General features: G+C 44.3%; 1 protein-coding gene across 1 annotated transcript in view; it reads right to left on the reverse strand.

Moving 5' to 3' along the window:
- Positions 1-910: 910 nt before the first annotated feature.
- MSH2 (mutS homolog 2) overlaps positions 911-16,663 on the reverse strand; it is a gene marked incomplete at its 5' end in the record, with an annotated part of 88,971 nt that continues 73,218 nt past the window's right edge. The window contains 5 exons of the mRNA XM_025205972.1: positions 911-2,050; positions 6,188-6,360; positions 11,617-11,864; positions 12,446-12,650; positions 14,040-14,285. Coding sequence (XP_025061757.1) covers positions 1,880-2,050; positions 6,188-6,360; positions 11,617-11,864; positions 12,446-12,650; positions 14,040-14,285 — 1,043 coding nt within the window. The remainder of the gene's footprint in view (positions 2,051-6,187; positions 6,361-11,616; positions 11,865-12,445; positions 12,651-14,039; positions 14,286-16,663) is intronic.

Genomic DNA, 16,663 nt, shown 5'->3' on the forward strand with positions numbered 1-16,663 from the left:
GACCAACATGGCTAACTACCTCTCTCTGTGTCTGAAGAAGCCAAGCCAACTCCTGCTCTCCATTTGCTCTAGTAGTAGAGCAGGACTTCTGCGGAGTCCCCACATAGGGCAGCAGTGGAGATGGGTGAGCATGCTGCAGATGTAGAACTCTTCAATGGATGAGGAGGGGAGCAGGTGGCACAAGCATCTGCCTACTGGATCGTATCACCATTCCAATAAAGAACAGGGCTTATTGCTGTTGCTAAAGAAATCGACTTGAATACTGTAACTTCACATAAGCAAATAGCCCACCAGCTCATTTTCCTAGAGGCTTAAGTAGGTTAACATCACTTGCAGACTTCAAAGACTGCTAGTTCTTTCTAGAAACAGCAAAAGCAGGTTGCTTTATTGCAGATCTTGTGTTCCAATGTGAATTTTAATTCCACAGTATTTTAAGTTGATTCTTTCCTAATACATATATGGTTACGAATATTTGCATATGACCTACATGGATTATAAATGTAGCTACTTCGGCATTACTTTATTCAATTCTATATTGCCTGGCAAGCCTGTGTAAACTGAATATATGCACTGACTGTACTCTACCATGTGGGCAATCTTTTCTTTTTTAGTACAGTATTCTATTTTAAAATGAAAACAGGGCATTATAGCAGAGTTCAGGAACTACACTTGATCTGAGCCAAGAAAGCCAAGAAGTGTAACAAAGAAACGTTCTTCACAACAGACCAACTTTTGCCTATTACAGTTGGAATACTATGCTTGTTTTCTACATTCTTGTTTTCATTAAAAATTTTTTTGCCAACTTCAAGGTTAACCAGGTAAACTTGTTGCTATTGTTTTTTTAGCAGCTCGCAGCCACCAACATCCTTAGAATACACTGATTTAATCTCTGGACAGCACACATCAAGGATTCATCTCTGTCATCTGCAGCATAAATTTTATTTTAGTTTTGTAGTCTCAAAGACAGAGTGCCACTTTTTTTTTCTATAAAGCTTCTGAAATTGACAGTTCTAACTATATAATTAAAGCATTGTACCACCACCAAGGAACGTGCTAGATTTAGGCAAGAACTGCACGCAAACTTGCATCTTGATATGTTATGAAACCTCTCATGGAGTGTATTAACATGAATTAGTCTTGGCCCTTCAGCCTCCATGAATCTGTTTCAACACACACGTGAAAACTGACTGTTGTTACTGTCCTAGTCACTAGTTGTTCATATTACAAAACTACCACCCAAATGTCAGTCTCTGGACAATGAAGGTTTGTCACTGAACAGGAAGTAGTGTGTGCAAGGCTGGCAGAGCACTTCTTGCACTATGTCTAGTTCAAGCAAGTGTTAACTCTCCTCACCTTTTAAAAAAATAGTTTCAGTTATATATCAAGTCAGTAAATGGTAATACCTCAAAAAAAATTTAAGCATAGCACTAACATAGTTATATTAACATTTTGGACCAGGAGATGCAATATTACCAATAAATAATCCTGAAAAAGAACATGTGTCAATTTTGTACCTGAGCAGATGGTTTTCTTACCATATACAACACTTCGCTATATGTAATTTGAACAGTTCCATTGTTTGGCACATCCTGTTTCAGTCAGATTTTATGGCTTTTTGTTGAAGTAGCATTAATACTTTCCCAACATTAGGAAAACAATTTTATTGAAAATTTTGAAAAAAAATTGCAGATAATCATTACTAAGTTATGAAGCCAGTACAGTATGTACTCTGATAGTTTCAAAATTTTACACACTGAGAGAAAAAAGTTGCACTAGTGATCAATGCAAAGTATTATAACGTCTAAATCTTACAAGACAGAAAATGATAGTTCTTGCAATTTAAAACATACTCTCAATGAAATGTCTCAATCAGCTTTTTTCATGAAGTGGCTTCTGTTCGGGCAATAACTTCATTTACAAAACTGTTATTCTTTGCCAGCACTTCAGCTTTCAGTTGTTTCAGTTTGGTTTTGATGTCTTCCTCAGACATGTCTGTCAACGGCAATGCTTTCACTTGATAAACAAAGTCCTGAATTATTTTTTCACCTTCCTGAAAGAAAAAAATGAATGTGCAATTAGTCCTTAAGCCTACTCCCTCCAACATCTCTCCAAGAAAACAGTGGAGTTCTGTTAAGCAGTAAAAAAAATGTCTGAAGGCCAAAGGCTGGTATTTTGGCATTTGTTGCTCTTTTGGCAAGAGCTATATCAATGTGTACATTTTCACTTAACAATCTGTGAACAAAAACATTTGTTGCTATGTTGAGATAGGCTTTTGTCTGTGGCTGCAGGGGACTGAAGGAGGCCTTAAACTGCAACAGAAGATATTTATATAGGAAATTAGAAATAATTTTCTAACTATGAGAGTGGTCAAGCACTGAAACAGGCTACCTAGAGGAACTGTGTAATCGCAATCCTTGGAAATGTTCAAGAGCAGCTTGGACAAACACTTGGTTGGGGGTAGTTTAGTCAGAGATGATCCTGTCTTGAAGCAGCGGGCTGAACTAGATGATCTTGTGAGGTCCCTTCCAACCCTACTTCTCTATGATCCTATGATTAATCCTCTGATCTATGGTCTTATGATTAAAGTTGCCAGGTGTGGGAAATGCTATATGTTTTAAGAACCTGACAGTCTGAAAGGCTGAATTTACTATGTGTGTTTCATATTTAATTTCTGCTCATAATTTTAGTTCTGGAGCTGGGCACCAAGTGCATACGAAGACTGGTCCAACCCCTGTAATCAGCAGTAGCTGTACCACCTCGACTAGATACTGGGATGCTAAACTGCAAACAAAAAAATGTTTTTAACATTCCAAGGGAAAGAAGAGTTTGTTACCAAGCAACCAAAGACTGGCAGTCACTAAGGAGAACAGGTTAAAACGAAGACTTATGTACTTGCCTTTAAGGAAAGACTAAAAGTGGAATTTTTTTTTTAAGTGATAAGCAGGGATCCTGGTTTTCTCTATAAAAAAAATTTGCAAATTCTCTGATAAAAACCCCAAAATCCACGATTAAAATGAAATGCTACTATATATAGGTATCAATTGAACACTATGTTTTATTGATATACTTATAATTTTAAAGCAATTTGGAAACATTTGGAAGCCTACAATCACTATAGTAAAATAAATTCTAAGTACCTATAAATTTTGGTATTTGATTTGGGGTTCTTTATCATGGAAAATCAGGGCGCTTTCTGCCCCCCCCTTAGCTTACCAGAAGGCAGGTCCAGGCCCCTCACTCCCAAACCACAATCCCCCAGTCCTGCTGGTGCCCCTCAATCCCCACCCACAGCACCCTAGCCCTGCTAGTGACCCTCGCTCCCCACAAACAGCCCCCTCACCCCTGCTGGTGTCCCTCACCTCCCACCCCTCCAGCCCTGCTGGGGGAGCCCCAAGTTGCCAGGGCTACGGGGCCAGGGACCCTGGTCCGCAGACCCTTGCCCCCACAGCAGCACCTGAGCCCTGGGTGCCACTCGCAGGAGGCAACGGCTGCTGCATCTTGAGTAGGGACCCCGGCTCCCCCTCCCCCACAGGCAGCATGGCCAAAGTGGAGCCTATGGAGGGGGGAAGGTGGATGCAGGCTGCCTGCTGCAGACTCAGGCAGGGGAGAATTGGGGCTGGCTCCCTGCTGCTGCGCACACTCCCAGGGGGCAAAGGGAGGACGTGGCCCCAGATCTGTGCACAGGGCCTCTCCCAGAGCCTCCGCAGCCCAGCAGGGCTAGGCAGGGAAGCTTGCTGCAGCCGCTGTGAGCCCGATGCTGCTCTGGTGATGAGCTTGCTGCCCGCCCCAGAGCAGGGGGGCAGCAGTGTGGGACTGTGCCCCTCGCTGCTCCGGGGTGGGCAGGTCCTGCCCACCAGGCTGTGAAGGCCCTGGGGGAGAGCAACAGGGTGGGGAGCCCAAGCCTGTAGAGGGCAGCCTGCCCCTGCCCTGCACACAAATCTGGGGAGCATCCCCCCACATCCCTTCAGGAGTGCGCACAGCAGCAGGGAGCTGTCCCCATTCCCCCCACCTCCCAGATGAGCTGCCCGCAGCTCCGTCCCACTCCCTGCCAGGGCCCTGTAGCCGTGTATTGCAGCCCTGGGCCTAAGCCCCAGAAACTCTGCCAGCCTGCAGAGAGCTATCTGCAAAAAAACAAAATCTGTGCATTTCTCTATTAAAATTAAAAATCTGCAAAATTCCACATAAATCTATATGCACTGTAAGACACCATGGCAGAAACCTGCTTAATACCATGGCTCTTACTAATATGAACTAATGTGGTGAGCATTCAGCGTGGAAATCTCCACCAGTCCAAGGGACTTGGAGATATAATAGCACCAGCCTTGTTGTAGAAGCAACTAGCTTGGGAAGCTATCTGAAGCTCTGCACTTCAATCGCTTCTCAACCCAAAAGCATTCTAAAAAGCCTAACTCTGGGACAAAATGTAATTCACAACACCTGAGAATAAAGTATTACAAACAGTTTAATGATCAAGTTAAGAGATGACATTGTTTCTCATGGTTGGATTCAATTTGGTGTTCATAATATTTCACATTAACCTTTTAAGGCAAGATGCAATGAAAGAGCTCTTAAAAGGAAACTTGCCTAAATTGAGTAGCCTGCACAGACTCCAAACACCTGGAATGTATTAAAAATACATGTATTTTCAATGTCTTGCTAGAATACTTTCCTACAGCGGACCTGCATGCATGCCCCCTAGCAGAGGTAAATGCTGGGACTTAAGGGCATGCTATTGAAGACCAAGGTCTCAACCAAACTTCTGTGCCTTTTTCACATAATTGTGATTCCACAACAAGCATATGGATGTATTAGCAAATTATTAAACTATTTATTTACTTAATTATTAGTTAATTATTATAATGATAGGTTTATTTTATTATTGTTGTTATTGTTCTTATTAAAATAAGTGTATATGATAGCCCATGGACTGGTACTAAGAGACCAATTTCTCACTTTTATCCCCAACTCTTGTGACAGTAGCAAGTAAAAAAAAAAAACCTCAAGGAAGATATTGCAGACATATTCTTAAATATCATGCACCAGATCCAGCTACAAAATTAATAAATAGCACAGACATCATGACAAAACACTAGCTAGCAGCTTCTCTCCATAATAAAAGAAGTATCTTAAAATGTGGAAGCTGTTCTGGGTCTGGTGGGATGTACGTGCATCACTGGGCTGAACAAGCTGCAATGCAAAGACCAATACATTAAGAAGAAATGGTTTCCTTAGACACTGGAGGCACAGCTTCTTTAGAGTACAGTTAGAGGGCTGATATTTGAGTTTTACAAGTTTTCCTGGCCCACTTCCAAAACAAATTCAATTCTGCCACCTGTCTGTTCACATAAGACAGTGGGGTCCAACTCATTCAGCCCCACAAGCTGGAGCCAGTCTAGGGTGCCACATGCCACCCATGCTCCAGACCCCGTGCTGTGAGCAGCACTGGGTCCAACCTGCATTGCCATAGTCAGCATACACCCCATGCTAGCCCCCTTTGTTGCATGCAGCATGTGTGGCCAGGCCAGCCCCACAAACTGCATGCAGTACAGGCCAGCCGCAGGGCTTCCTGTGCATGTGGGACCAGCCCTACAGCATTTGGGCTGGACTGGGAGCTGTGCATGGCACAGGAGGTCTGGGACACAGGCTGGATACGCCACTCCCAGACAGGTCCTGCCCGTGTGCTGAACGCAGCATGTGGGGTAGTAGCCAGCATATGGGTGACCCACAGGCCAGATCATATGGCTCCATAGGCTGGACCCAGCCCATGGGCCATATGTTTGACGCCCCGGATACAGCATGATAGGTTTGCCAGCCATCAGGTTTCTAATGCAAAATCACCACATTAGAAAGGTTGTGTTACATTCCTATGGTTTACTTTTTGCTACTGGCCCAACAAAATTAGTCTGACGGAGTATTACTTATTGAAATAAGCTACACAAAGGAGTCACCAAAGTGAAATCTATTTTTATGGAGAAGATGCCTAATTAGGTCCATTTAAATTCAGAGGAATCTGAACCAAAGCCTACTCTCTAAATACTCACTGAACTTCAAGAATGAACTTTGAAGCCAGACCATTTTTATAATGCAGCAAACTGGCACTTTAGCATAAAATGTGCTTTGGGGAAGTTTTGTTCCCAAGCTATTCAGTTTCAGTTTGTCTAGCTTAAACATAGTTCTGTCAGCAAACCTGTTTTTCTCGGTAGCATCTCTTCACTGCTGGCTCTCCTTCAGATTCCTCGGGCTCTCCAATGTTTTGGAACTCCTCCAGCTCCAGAGCTTTCTCTTTTGCACTCTCTATTACATGTTTTGGAAAAGCAACAAGCTCTGCTACATGTATCCCAAAGCTCTGGTCACAAACACCTGGAAGAAAATAACTAGTCAATTCTCAGGAAACAATATGTATGATATATTAGATCACATGAACAATCCCTAAACTCTCGGTTTTCAAGAGATGACTGATGTTGTTTGACTCTCCTAATATCTACCAATTTACAAACATATGATCTATGTTTGATAAGGAAATGTGCATTTATCTGATTACAGAAAGGTAGTTAAGCTGAGCTGGTCTGAAGTCAGGCAGAAGGCTAAATTTAGTTAGTCTCTAGGGGTGCCTATACATGAGAAGGGAGGCTGCTCTGACACACTTTAATTACAGTGCATCAGAGCAGACTTGATTAATCCAGACTGCTGGAGTATGGTAGTTACTGTGCTCCTGCAGGCTCCTGCATCTCGTGTATCAGCATCCCCACACTTAAAAATGGTGGCAGGGGCACTTGAACTAAAGCTCGTCGAACGAGCTTTAGTTCAAGTGCCCCTGCCACCATTTTTAAATGCAGGGACACTGATACATGAGACACTATGGTGCTTTAATTACAGAGGCTCTCGTCGCCACTCTAATTAAAGCGCCACCCCCCTCCATCTCCAGAGCACATGTAAAAGTCCTAAAGGTGCGTCTCTACCATGCCTTCTGTTTGATTACAATCCTAGCCGAACAGATAAAAGGGAAAATTTCTTTAAGTACAAAAATGTTTCCAATACCTTAAAAAATATTTCTCTCTTTTTTTTTTTTTTTTTTTAGTGTATTTGAATTTCCTAAATTTCAATCAAGTGTTTCAGTACGCAGCTCTGCAGCATATTATCAGCTATGCCAAGATTTAAACCCATCCTTGTTGACTGCAGTTACTTTAATAGTACACATTTCCCCAGTACAGAAGTATGGGGGGGTTTTGTTGTTGTTGTTTTTTTAAGGTATGCCAAAACCTCTTACTTTGCACCTCACTGCTATTAAATTCACTAACGTAAAGTACCATGTGTACTACAGAGATGTGTAAGAGACAAAAATAAATATCTCATTTGCTCTGATTGTTAAATATCTCATTTGCTCTTATGTCAGAATAAGCACCTAAAGAGCAATTTTCATTATTAGTAGCCCTCCTTGGTACATTCTTATCAACTCCAGGCCTGACAGGCCCTCTACCTACTCTGTGAAGAATCCAAGTAGGACACCAGAGCTAATACTAGTAGGTATGGACTAAAAACTGGTTGAGAGATGAAAAAGCAGTCTAATAAATAGGCAGTGACCAACAAGGGGAAATAATGGTAAGGTCCCTCAGGACTAAGGTTCTGTCAGTGTATAATGAATATATTTATCAATTATTTAAAAGGACGAAGGAAATAGTGAGTGGGAAGACTGAAAAGGAAAAGACCCACTGAGGCCTAGAGAGATTATTGAAGAACTTCAAAATAGAGGTGCACCGATGGATCGGTACAGATATAAAGAAAATCTGCTGTATTGGATATCAGCCCAATGAGGCCGATAAATGCCCGTGCTGCACACAGCTGCAGTACAGCACTCAAGCAGGCAGGAGCAGAGCCAGCAGCATGGAGAGCTGTCTCCAGCTGGACAGTCCAGTGTGGTGGAAGGGGAGGGGGGGAGGGAAGAGATGTGTGTGTGTGGGGGGGCAGAACAAACACCCCACAGTGAGGGAGGGGGCAGGGGCAGCAGCAGGCTCCACCCAGGCAGGGTGAGGAGGGCCAGAGCCACGGCTCGTGCTTGCAGCCTGGGAGGGCATGGGGGGGGTGGGAGGGGTATGTGTCCCTGGATCTGGGTGGAGGCGGGGCATTGAGCCGGGGCTGTGCCGGGCAGCTGGTGGCAGCGGTGCTGGGAGCAGAGCAGCGGTGAAATTTGGGGTAAATGCAACATCCTCCCAGCGCCACCGGTGCCCACTCCAAGCCCCGCCCCCACTGAGAGCAGCTACATGCAGTCCACCCCGCCCCGTGCAGATCCAGGGGGCACATTTCCCCCCATCCCCATGCCCTCTGGGGGTGCAAGCAGCGGTGGGAGCCACCACCCCCCAGCCGTGGCTCCACCCCCTTCTGCCCTGCCTGGGCAGTGCCTGCCTCTGCCCCTGCCCTATCCCTCACCACGGGGGGAGCATTGATCTGCCCTCTCCCTCCCCTTCCACCACATCGGACTTATCAGCTGGAGGCAGCTGTGTCGGATATCAGATCAGTATGAGCTGATATGCCTCCTTAAATTTCGGCTATCAGTATCCACCCCCAAAATCCATATTGGTGCACCCTTACTTCAAAAGTAAGCGGACAACACAATGATGAGTTAATTTTAGAATAAAAGTTCTGGAAGGAATAATTTGAACCTACATGGGTTCTAAGTTAAATACTGAAGTCAAGAAGAAGAAGAAAAGTGTGTCATAGTGAACAGCTGCAAGAGAACTTCCATTTTATTATATACAGAGGCAGTAAAAATCGAAGATATTAAGCTAAACTAAGAAAAAGAAAGCAATGCATTTAAAAATGTGTCACGTACATTGATGGTAAAATTTTATATGGGGGCAATGATCTTAGGAAAAATCAAGGAGGGCTTACAAACCCGTTAATGGATGGTTTAGTCTCAACCTTAACAGAACACAATTTTTTAGGACCAATGTTCCCCAGGCTTCAGGAGGCAAGACACCCATTGATTTCTCAGTCACAGAAAGAAACACTTCCTCCCTTAGGCAACATATTAAGCATCTTATGACTGTTTTATAACATGTTTGAAGCACCTGTGATACTAGCTCTGTTGGAGACTAGTTATTGGCTATTGATCTGATACAGTACAGGAATTCTTATGTTTCTATCTATTTTTACACCATCTGTTCCAGGGTGCTCAACCTCTTGCCTGCAGGACAAATGTAGTCTATGGAGCCATTGCATCCGACACATGGGGCCCACCACAGGTTGGGCAATTTGGTGGTGGGGGAACAGTGGCCACCCTCTCCCACCACCAAATTCCCATAGCCCCTCTGCCAACACAGCTAGATCCAGGTTGTCCATGCCCCCTTCTCTCTGCACCACCAAGTTGGGATGAAGCCACACTCCCTTCCTCCCGCTCAGCTGAATCAGCACCAGGCCACACCCCATTCCCCCCACACTGCTGGGTTGGAGCTGGGTCATGACCAGTTCTCCCTGTGGGGCTGAAACAAGGTTGGGCCATGTCCCCTCCCCCTCTCAGATAGATGGGACACTGCCGTGCCTGCCCTGGGCACCAGATCAGGGCCACTGGCCACATCTGGCCTGTGGATGGACCAGGCACTGCCTATCCAGCCTGCCAAAGGAAAAGGTTCAACCCCAATGATCTATGCTATTCTTTTACCAGGCTAAAAAATGTTCATTTTGATTAATCTTCCAAAGAAAGGAATAAAAAAAAAGGAAAATGAGAAATCCTGAATGATAATGCAGTAAGCTAATATAGCTTTAGCGTTTTTTTTAAAAAGACCTTGTTGACCTTGATTTAAAAAAAAGCAAGAGACATGGTTGTAGGTTTGCTACAACAGTGCTTTAAACAGTACAGAGTTTATTGCCAGATTATACTTCAAAAGTTGTTGAGCTTACACTCTTAAAGCCAAAATTAATCATCTGATCCAATAATAGGTATTGGCAGTTCCAACCAAATATGCCTATAATTAATTTCAAGCATGGAAATGTATGAGAATACTGGTTGCTTCACTAATGTGCCCTTGAGAATGGGGAGAAGGGGGGTGGGGGGCGAAGCAGCCTTGCTAAACCAGGCTTGCTGTGATGTCTTCAGTGATACTGGGCATTTATACACATACATTTTGGTCCTGTGACACACCGGAGATCCACCAGAGATCCATGCATGAGCTAACACGCACTGTGCTGTGTCACAGTCAGTTATATAAGCAGTGAAATGCACGTCAGCGTGCAGAAAATGGTGGCAGTGAGCTTTTGAACTAAAGTACTTTCTATGTGTTTTAGTTCAAAAGCGCACCACCACCATTTTCTCAGCACTGACGTGCATTTCGCCACTTATACAACTGCAAGTGTCACAGTGCCAGGCACTTTTCCAAGCACCCGGTGCTGCGGTGCCTACATATGTAAAAATGGCCCAAGTCTCTTTATAAAGTTCTATTTCCTAATCACTGAAAAAATAAATAAATAAAAGCCTCAAGATGCATATACCTATAAATTTACTCTTTCATTTTTTTTTCCATCTTAATTGAACTGTTCTGTCGATCTCTAATCTCTCATGTTGAAATAATTTCCTTTGAAACAAAGTTAAAAGGTCTGAAATATTTGGTAAGGTAAAGACAAGTTTAATTTGAAATGTGGAGAGCAGTGAAATTATTTTGGAAGAATTTCTTTTCATAAACCAAGCTTCAAAGAAAAAAAAAAGCAAGATTAAAAACGGGCACCAATTTATGTTATAGAACAGAGGTGAGCAAAATATGGCCCATGGGCTGAATCTGGCCTGCCAACTGATTGGATCCAGCCTGTTGAGGGCATTTACCAATTGACTGTATCCAGCCTGCAGCCACCCATGCAACACTCAGCATGGGGCTGAGCCCCACCTGCTCCGGGCTGTTGCACGCTCCTGCTCGACATTCTAGCCCTGGCCGGTGTGCACAGCTTCCCAGTGAGGCTGCTCCCATCACCTAAGTACTGCTCAGCTCCCACTGTCTTCAGCAGCTCCTCCTCCTGCACCACTGCAGACAGAAGGTAGCACATGGAGGCAGCAACAGCCCTGGGGACACATGCCAGGTACCACCCAGGCAGGCAAGGAGGGAAGCTGCAGCCAAAGGGCTCCTGCCCCAGTGCATGGGGCTCCAGCCAGGAGCAGATCATAGCTCTGCCCCAGGCCCCAAACCTACGCTGTTACAACTCCACAATCCCAGCCCCACCTGCCCACCCCACTCCCAGACACTGCTCCCTGCCCACCCCCAGCCCCATCCCATCCACCCAACCGAGTGTATCCTGCCTAGGTGGGTCAGTCTCCATGGAGACCCCAGGATCGCTGGGCAGTGACAGCATGGGGCTGGGCCCCAGGGCAGAGACACTAAGGAGTTTTGGTGAGCTGTTGCAGGCCAGGGTGGGATGGAGGGGGAGGCAGGGTTGCTGACCTGGCCCGCAACAGCTCACCAACATTCCCTAAATGGCCCTCCTGCTCAAATAATTGCCCACTCTTGTTAGAGAAGTAGGTTGATCTCATAAAATGTAGACTTCCACCCGCGCTGAACCTCAGAAAAAGGAAGATTTCATATCTTTTCTCTCTTGGCATCTGACACATTTTTACCTTGCTTAGCATTTAGATCTCACCTTTTTTGACACGGTAAAGCATAGTCAGTGTGTCGTCAGCAGTAAGTGCTGTGACATGCAGATTACTGACAGTTGGCACTTGGCCCGCAAGTGCTGTCAGTTCATGAAAATGTGTGGCAAACATGCAGAAGGCATCAATTTTGCTTGCAATGTATTCTGAAATTGCCCAGGCCAGCCCAAATCCATCATATGTTGAAGTTCCTCTTCCCAACTCATCAATGATTATCAGAGAATTTTCTGTGGCAGTCCTAAAAAGATGAAAGGAAAAAAAAATCATTTTTCCAAGTTTAAATAGCACAAACTCTGAAATTCAAAGTTTAATGACCCATAACTCTGAAATTCAAAGTTTTAACACTAAATACAGTTAGACTAATACACACACACACACACACACACACACACACACACCAAATTTATATTTTGCCCAATTATCATGCTGGCATGACATGTGAAGGAAAGCAAAATCCATGTTAAGTAAAGGAACTTGACTGGTACTCAAGAGGACAGCCTGGCATTGTTAAACTGCACATTTTTGGTCAGGACTCTCAAAATTTACTTGAACTTGAAACACCTTCCCAATAACAAGAGATTACTTCACAACTCCCCACATGATTACTTCACATAAATAAAAAGTTGGCAATTATTTGCATCTCAGCTGAAAGGATCTTGCAATCCCTGGGGTAACAATCCCTAGTTTAAGAGGCAGTGCCTTAAGTAATCAAAGGCAGTAGAATGTAAAGAACTCACCAAAGATCACTTTAACTTTAAACATCATATTTAAAATGTGTCCTACAGATTTTTAAGAAAACAAAGCAGGTATACCTCTTACCTAAGAATTGAAGCAGTTTCTAACATCTCTGCCATGAAAGTAGAGACTCCTTTTAATTGACTGTCTCCTGCACCTACGCGAGCCAGGATACAATCCACAATAGTCACTTCTGCCGAGTCACACGGTACAAAGCATCCAATTTGGGCCATAAGAACTATCACTCCAGTCTGGCGAATGTATGTAGATTTCCCTCCCATATTAGGGCCTAAGGAATTAATTTTACAAAGATATTAAGGAATACAGCTTCCTCTCTGTTTAATATGATTTATAGCTTTACGGTTAACAAATCCAAGACCAAACTGAACTTAAAGCACAACTGAAAGCATTTTCTTGCTACTACTAGGGGAAAGACCTTTAGCTCTGGTGGAACAAATGGCTGCTTGGATGGATTTGATGATAGTTCCCATTCCCAAATACAGTTCTTCTGAAAGGAGAGTAGTTTTCTTCTCAAAAATATGAGCAATCAGAAGTGCATGTTCATACCAGAAAATCAAAGCAAAGCTCATAGGCTCCAATTTTATACTCATTCATCATGACAGCATTTCCTTTAAGCAATTAATGCAGTTTATTTTAACCTAGAAGAGCAGCAACTGACAATCTGCTCTATATAAAGAGCCTTATTTACAGAAAGGGTAGACTGACTGAAATAAGTGATTCAAGTTCCCCCACTGAAACCAGCATAAGAAAGAAACCTGGATTTAAATAACTGATTTTTGTATTTTTCCTAAAGCAGCATCCAGTGAAAGACACTACTTAGCAGCCAAATGAAGCCTGTACTAAATCTTGTACTCTGCTAACCACTGTATCTGGGCACATTTAAGAAATGATGTAGCTTAGCATCCATTTATTCACATTCTTGTACAATAGATTGCTGTTATTATTTTACTCATGATTTGTGTCAAGCTGCATTTGGATGGAAATTAGAATATAATTTAAAAGGTGCGTTATTTCAATATAACCAGCTTAATTGGGCTGGATGTACAAGAACAAGCTATGTTTATCAAAGCATATTTTGCATTTAAAACTGAAAAAACAAAGGAAAAAGTAGCTGCAGTTGGTGAACTGACCATCAAAGATCTACCTCAATATGTCCTAAAACAAAAGTACTTACAAGTCAGCACCTAAAAATACAGAGGTAGCTAATGGAATTTTCTAAAGGACCTAAACGGGTCAAGATTTCCCAACACCTAACTAGTTAAGCAACTTCAAAAGGCTTAAATGGTGTCACACATGAATGTAGGGCTTAGTATCTATTTACAAGTCTGTATGAACAATCATTTGGAAATGTATGCATGCTGGATTACCAGAGCACCCAGCATGAATGGAAATGCTTAATAAAAAGACATAACAGTCACCCTTTGTTTTATAAAACACATGAAGTAAAACAGGTTACAAAAGCCAGACATAAAAACTACCCCCAAATGCCAATGAAGGTATGAGTAAATTAATAACTGCTTTTCCCTTCCTTCTACTGATTAAAGACTCAGCAGTTTGACTTTTTTCTTTTGTAGCATGTCCCACAAGTAAAACTTAAGAAATGCCATTTGAAACATTTGAAAACAAAATCTGAAAAAAATATTGCATATACATTTACCAGTAATAATATGAAACGTCTGCTTGCCCTTCTCAAAGGTGACATCATTGGGAATGAATGCTACATCATCTTGCACTTCAACACAAGGGTGTCTGGAACCTTTCAACACAATCCGTCCTTGTCCCTTCTCCAAAATGACTGGGCGGACGTATGGCACAGGGGCTCCACTTGATACATGAGCAAAACTGACAACAGCATCTAACTGAGCTATCACATCATTCATTGTCTGTATTGGCTCTGCATAACCTATGGAAAAAAAAGGCAAAACTTGATGTATTAACCACACTGACAGTACGACCTGTTTCTACAAATAAATCAGAATTCACTGTACTCACATCTCTCACTTATGTGAAATACAACAGCATCACGTGTAAAACAAATTGATAAATTAGTGACAACCCACATGCCACAGGAGAAGTCAAGAAATTATCGTGCGACTTCTACGCGTGATTACAGAAGGGTGCTCTCATTCTTTGAAGGGGAAGCACCATATTCATACCCATTGCTCCCAACTGACATAGGAGGAAAAAGGAAAGCTTATTTAAATATGGAATACAAATGTACAGAACAGAATAGTTAGAAATCTCTCCCCTTGCATAGTGACTCGTCATTTGGACACATAAGGAAGGCAAGAGCCACTGAGAGCACATACTGCACACGATTTAAATTTTATGCGCTGTGTTAACAGTACTAGAATCTGTAGTGATTAAGCCACAGAACTATAATTACTTTAACACTGCAAGTAGTATAACATGTCAGAAGAAGTGATTAGTGTACTGCAGAAAGTTCATTTCAGAAAATGCTGTTGGGCAATTTTGCCGGGATTTCAGAAGTATCTTGCTGTGCAAAGTTTTAACTCACTCCATTGTCGTGTTGCTGCACAGCTGGGTACAGAACAGAGAGAAATTTCTGGCTAAGTACAGACAGTCAAACAGCTTGAGTCTGAATCGATTCAATCTTTGCAGGTTTCTCTAAACTGCCTAGATTGAACTGATAAGCAAGTGAACTTATGTTCACTTTTCAAACCGGAAAGGCATCCTGACCCTTGCAGCATCCCATACCAGTACCTGGGACACTAGAGCATGCCACCCAGCCTGATGGCCACAGAGAGCCTGGAGCTGACAATTTCCCTAACAAAGCCCTCTCCTCAGCCTCTGGATGCTGGGAATCACGTGGTTTCGGGTGCTGGGGATCACGGGGTTTGGGGGGGGGGGGGAGGAGGGACGGGACAGATGACGGGACACGGACGATGACAGACACGACACGACACGACCCCCTCACCTCCGGCACAAGAGAAGAGAGGAGAGAGGAAGCCCCCAGTGAGGAGTTTCTCTCTGTCCCCACCTCCATGCCCAGAGCTGAAGCCCCCAGCGATGAGTATCTCTCCCTGCCCCACTCCATGCCCTTCCATGCCCAGGGTCTGGCTATGGGCAAGTCCTGTAGCCAGACCCTGTCCTCAGCCCCAGGAAGGCTATGGGGCAGGCATGAGTGGAACCCCCCCCCACCAGACCACCAGCCAGGGTCTCCCTGATGCAGGGGGAAGCCCCCAGTGGGGCATTTTTCAACCCATGCCACCCACCTGCAGCCAGGCAAGTCCCCTAACTGTGTCCCCTCCTTGGCTGGCAAGTCAGCAAGTCAGTGTGGGGAAAAACCCACCCCGCTCCCACCCCCCAGCTCCAAACCCTCAGCCAGGCTGTGCCTAGTGCACATGGGGGCGGGGAGTCCAGCGTGGGGGCTTTACTCCCCCTGCCTGAGCTGGAAGCCAGGAGCCGGACTGATCACCTAGCCACATGCCCGCCTTAGCCAGCAAGACAGCTGAGGAGGGAGTGGGCACAGCCCCGGCTCTTGACCCTGCTGGGCTGTGCCCAGTGACAGGGGCTGGGGAGGGGGAGAGAAGAAATTCACACTGGGGGCTCCCCCCCCCAAGCCAGTCCAGGGCCAGACACAGGCATGGGCAAACCAGATGGCCACCCAGGGACCAGACAGAAAGGGGGCCTGAAAATGGTAATTTAAAAATTATTATCATCATTATCTCTGGTGAAGGGGGGCCTGGTACTAAAAATTCACCCAGGGCCGCCAGGAGTCTAGGTACGGTGCTGAGCCAGGCCAATCCCTCCAGTCAAGGAGGCGGTTGGACTGGGCGAATTGGCTTGGCTCCCAGCTGCAGGGGAAGAAAATGCCCCCCTTGACAGCTAGAGACATGGCCAGCCCTGCTCTGCTGAAGCAGAGAGCACAGCCCAGGGCTGCATGGCATCCTGGGAGGCTGAAGGGCTGCAACTTAACTTGAATCGGGAGGGGACCTGTGCTAGAAGCTGGATAAACCAGTTTGACCTAAATCAGTTCGGTCTGATACTACATCGAACCAGGTTTATCTTAAACCAGTTTCAACCAATTTGAAAGCAGTTTAAGTTCACTGAACTTCTATTCTGTTACAAGTTTCACCCGGTTCCTGATCTTTTAAATTAGTTTATGTGTAACTTCTGTCCCTAGCCTGTATGCCCAGAAAAATCATCACAGCTAGCTCTCAAAAACAGTACTTGATAGAATTAACAGAACTCATTTGCTGGACTTACAGCATAAAAAGTATTCATGAAGGCACAGAACACTGATACCCTGTTTTTCTA

This window comes from Alligator sinensis, unplaced genomic scaffold, assembly GCF_000455745.1.
Source record: "Alligator sinensis unplaced genomic scaffold, ASM45574v1 scaffold131_1, whole genome shotgun sequence".
Taxonomy (NCBI): Eukaryota; Metazoa; Chordata; order Crocodylia; family Alligatoridae; genus Alligator; species Alligator sinensis.